Source organism: Octopus bimaculoides, chromosome 6 (assembly GCF_046866305.1).
Source record: "Octopus bimaculoides isolate indiv1 chromosome 6, ASM4686630v1, whole genome shotgun sequence".
Taxonomy (NCBI): Eukaryota; Metazoa; Mollusca; class Cephalopoda; order Octopoda; family Octopodidae; genus Octopus; species Octopus bimaculoides.
The window spans coordinates 27,631,608-27,636,798 of record NC_142933.1 but is presented as its reverse complement, the minus strand read 5'-3'; the positions used below and the strand labels follow the sequence as shown (position 1 = coordinate 27,636,798).

The 5,191-nt window shown below is 40.1% G+C and overlaps 1 protein-coding gene across 1 annotated transcript in view; it reads right to left on the bottom strand.

Moving 5' to 3' along the window:
* The window catches only part of LOC106869806 (uncharacterized), a 13,695-nt gene extending 8,876 nt beyond the window's left edge, over nt 1–4,819 (bottom strand). Inside the window, exon 1 of the mRNA XM_014915666.2 lies at nt 4,481–4,819. Coding sequence (XP_014771152.1) covers nt 4,481–4,757 — 277 coding nt within the window. The 5' untranslated portion in view covers nt 4,758–4,819. The remainder of the gene's footprint in view (nt 1–4,480) is intronic.
* Nucleotides 4,820–5,191: the final 372 nt, after the last annotated feature.

Sequence of the window (5,191 nt, the reverse complement as noted above, 5' to 3'; positions counted from 1 at the left end):
ATGCTTGCTTGTATATTATATTTCAACAACTAGTTATTATATAGAAACTACTCTCAATGGAATCAAGGAGAAGCTACAGATAGAGAATTATATACATTAGCATTATATCAAAATAAAAATGATTCGTCACACATAGTCAAATGTTTCGGTCTGTCCAACCGATTTACATGCAGGCGGTATTTAGTAGAATTGTTAAAATTTATAGTTAAAATTCGAAGGAACAATTTGGAAATATGCTGTTTTAAGGTAGATAACTAAAATAAACAAATTTTATTTTATATAGAATGCAAGGACAGAGATTCAGAGTGACGAAGAATTCTGGTGATATGAAGAAAGATGATATTATCCGATAAGACTTGATGCACAAGTTTTGCAATTAGCGTCCACGTGGTGTCAATGTTCTTATTTTTTAGTGTGCTTGTGTTAATGTCTTTCTCTCTCCTTACATATATATGTAAATATAAACACACACACACACACACACACACACACACACACACACACACACACACACACACACACACACACACAAACACACACACACACACACCTGCATACGCACATATATCTGCACATACATACATACATACATACATACATACATACATACATACATACACACACACTGGCCACAACATCATGTCTCATAGGTAGGTAATACCGTGATGACATTTTTGGACAGCTGCTAATGATGTGGGTGATATCTTCGATTGGAACATCAGATTCATACCCGTGATTGTTGGGGCATTGGGGTATGTAACGAACTGCCTCAACAAAAACCTGGAAAAATTAGGGTTCTCAAAACCTGAAAGAAAAAGGCTGATTAGAAGACTACAGATTCAAGCCATCAATGGAACTGTAAAGATATGTAAAACTTTCCAAAAATTTAGCGCATAAATACATATGCATGCATCTAGACATAAAAACGCATCCATAAAATAAACATACAAATCTGCGCATACACTAACACCAAATACTGCACACACACACACATATGCACAAATACCTAGATGATGTTGATAAAAGTTCCAATGAAGGAGCCTTGAATCTATGTTAGAGTCCGGCTCTTTCTCTATGGACAAGAAATACAGAAATGAAACTGATTGATAACATACATACATACATACATACATACATACACACACACATTTCTTATTGGGCTTATAAAAAAAGGGACTGTGCCTAGTGTATTTGTAGGACATTCTTGACTGGTAAAATTGATGCTATTAATGTTCTACTTGAATCTTTGTAAATCAACGCTTACGAGGAAGATATAAGCAAGGAGAGAATCCCAGAAGGATGACGCATTGGAAAGAAAGGACTGATCATAGTGACCAGAGAGTTGCCTGGGAAATAGGACACTAAATATGATGAGAAGGGGGAGACAAATTGGGCAGAATGCCCGAGTAAAGGTAACATGAACCTAGTTAGCTCCGAGGAACATAGGCCACAATAGTAGGAGTAGAAAAAGTAGAGAGAAAAGACAGCGCGCCTGTAGGCGGGAGGACAGAGCATGTCTGTGAGTGATTCCATGCCAATCAGAAGGGAATAGAGGGAAGCGTGTAGGGGACAAAACCAAATCCTGGGGCACGCCTGAATTAGAAAGAGAAAGCACACGAACTTACATTGGGATCTTGTAGGCAGCCATCAATTCAAAGTATGTGAGATAGGTGGAGACCAAAGACAGAAAATTTCGATAGGTGATTCAAAAGCGAAACTGGTGTCGAGAGCAGCAACACTGCCTTCACCAATTCTTCCAATGCAAGAGCCCACTGGTAACAGAGGAAAATACGTCACCAGTGGAAACCGAACTGGAGGCCATTCGAGAGAGAGAGAGAGAGAGAGTGAGAGAGAGAGATACATGTTTGCTGTAAAATCGTTTCTGACTTTTAATCTAAATTTGTCGTTGGCACTCCGTCGCTTACGACGACGAGGGTTCCAGTTGATCCGATCAACGGAACAGCCTGCTCGTGAAATTAACGTGCAAGTGGCTGAGCACTCCACAGACATGTGTACCCTTAACGTAGTTCTCGGGGAGATTCAACGTGACACAGAGTGTGACAAGGCTGACCCATCGAATTACAGGCACAACAGAAACAGGAAGTAAGAGTGAGAGAAAGTTGTAGTGAAAGAGTACAGTAGGGTTCGCCACCATCCCCTGCCGCAGTCTCGTGGAGATTTAGGTGCTTTCGCTCAATAAACACTCACAACGCCCGGTCTGGGAATCGAAACCGTGATCCTATGACCGCGAGTCCGCTGCCCTAACCACTGGGCCATTGCGCCTCCACAATCTAAATTTATGAAGGTAGTATATAAATCATAGTCTGTTACATAAAATTAATGCTTGGAGAAATATAATGGTGATGTTCTAACTGGAAAACATTTGAAAGTTTACAGCGATATAGTACATAACTTAATTATTAAAAAAAAAGACCTAACTTTTTATTGAGATTGGCAGCAAAACGTGGACGGATAATGGTTCTTCTTTTAACATTTGGTTTTACATTTGCTTCTTATAATAGTAAGTTCATAAAAAGCTTATATTCTTGTATTGTGTCCTTGAGCAAGGCAAATCATCTCATGCTGCTCCAGTGTGAGATGCAGAAAATGCATACCATCCGGATGCTGGAGCAGTCATCTCCCCCCACTCGCCCACCACCAGACGTCTGTCTCATATACAGTCACGGGTAGCAAGGCTAATGGAGTGTCTATGCTCGTGACTACATGGGCACCTAAAATAATGATAGAATCGGTAGAGCAGCGGAATAAATGATTTTTAAAATTAATTACATCTCTTTGCCATGGGTTCAACTTCTACCGAGGGTGGCTTTATTCTATATTTCCTTCCAGGGTCGATTAAAAAAAGTATCACAAGCCAAGTACTGATTCTGTTAAATCGAATGTAACTTTTTTCGCATTAAATTCCTGGACTTGTGGTTGTACGAGGTCTGATAAAATAATATCGGGACTGTTACTATAGTAAAAAGGAGCTAAAGTACGCAGAGTGAAACCGCTTGGCACAGATTGATCTTGAACTCTGTCGTGCATGCACACTAAGTTATAACGTTCTTTCTCACTTCCGTTGTTTATAGCAGGACCTGGAAGCAAAGTGTATAGAATGTGGTCACCGAGAAAATTGAGCAGAGAATCTGCATCAAATTTTGCCAAAAGCTTCGTGATACCGGTGCAGAGATCTACGTAAAGTTGCACAAATTGTGTGTAGATGAGTATATGAGCTGGACACGAGTATACAAATGGTTCAAGCGTTTCCAAGATGGTCGACAAAATGTCGACAGTGACGCACGTTATGGGAGACCCACAACTAGCAGAATTGATGATGTGCGTGCAGCTGTTCGGAAAGACTGTCGAATCACTGTTAGTCGTCGGAGGACGGGAATATTAGTTACGATTCAGTTCAGTCAATCCTCACCGAAGATTCGGGTATGAGATGTGTGTCTGCAAAGTTTGTGCCAAAACTGCTGTCATTTGCAACCATTTTTGGCCAAGTACAACATTCCCCAGGTCCGACAACCACCATATTCCCCGGAAATCACCCCTTGCGACTTTGCTTCTTTCCAAAAATCAAATCTCTCTCGAATGGGGCAAGATTTCAAGACGTCGAGGAAGTCCAAGAGATTGCGACGAGGCAGCTGCTCACTATCCCCACAAAAGGAGTTCCAAGAATGCTTTCATGAATGGAAACGACGCTGGATAAAGTGTGTGACTTTAAAAGGGGACTACTTCGAAGGAGATTAAATGCCAAATTGATATGTGTTGTAGTTTTCTTTTTATAGCACCAGTCCCGATACCATTTGATTAGACTTCGCATTAGAAATCATTATGATACAAGGTCCCAGGAACACACAAAATCAGCATAGCAAGATAGAAAAGCACTTCTTAATTTTACAATGCTGTTGTTTACTGCTGTTTATTGTACTGAATTCCATTCCATTATGAAGCACTTATAATCCAAAGAGATAGGGTTTGGACACTGAACTAACTATTAACCCACCAATTAGTGGTTAAAGCAGTTGTTGTTATTGTTGCTGCTGTTCCTGTTCTGTAGTTCCAAGTCAGCCCTGATCGTGCAGATCTATAATCAAATATAGTTCCAGCCGTGATCATCTTGTATTCTTTTGAGACATTTTATATCTAGGATTACATCATTAAATATGCCCTTCCCCTTTTTTAAGATGGCGAGATTTAATTTAAAAGAAATTTAGCTACTATATCAACTTTGCTTTTCGTCTGTCCAGAGTCAATGAATTAAAATACCAGGTCATCTTTGGTTTGTATGATTCTGAGTTGGATGGGGAGATCAATAAAATAAGGATGGGTTGATCTAATCGAATATACACATTCCCCAAGATTTGAGGTTTGGTCTTCCAGGAATCAATAATTCAACAACAGATACACCGTGTAGAATAAACGTAAAAGAAAAAATAAACACAAAATAAAATTAAAAAAATATAGGATTTACCAGCGATAGGAACGTGCGGGTTTCCGTTACAATCATCTCTGTCAGGGTCTCCTTCCCACACACAGGCATGGGCAAGATTTGACCACACTTGGCTTGTGTTACAATGAGTCGATTGGGCAATTTCACCTTCAAAGCCACACTGGTGAGCCACTGTACAGTCTTGGGCGTCTCTCACCCATTGTCCAGCTTGGATGGTATCGCATATCGTCTGGCCAAAGATTGGATTCAACAGGCACAACAGCACACTACAGCCGGCCAGTAACGTACAGGGTGACATCTTTCAGAGAGCCGTTGTTGCGCAAAAGGAGCAGATGACTCCCTTTTAAAGGGGAGATTGCAATGTTTAAATGGACACACAGATACAGGCACACATAAATAGACACGCGCACACAGACATACACGCGCACACACACATACGCGCGCGCGCATATATGCCAGCTCATACGCACACGTACAATAGTTTCCGGTACGATGTGTTTTTTTGGGAGGGGGTGATTGGGTAATTTTTTTTACTCATTTATTTATTTATTTATTTATTTATTTATTCATTTATTTATTTCCTCATTTAAGTATTGCATCTTATTCTGAACAGCAGCAGGAACTCCTTATTTTTCTCTCTATACACATTGAGGGGAATTAGTTTATTTTGTGTAAGCCCTGTTTACTTGGGATCAACAAATGTTTTCCAACTGTAAGGTCCCTGTTAAAGAC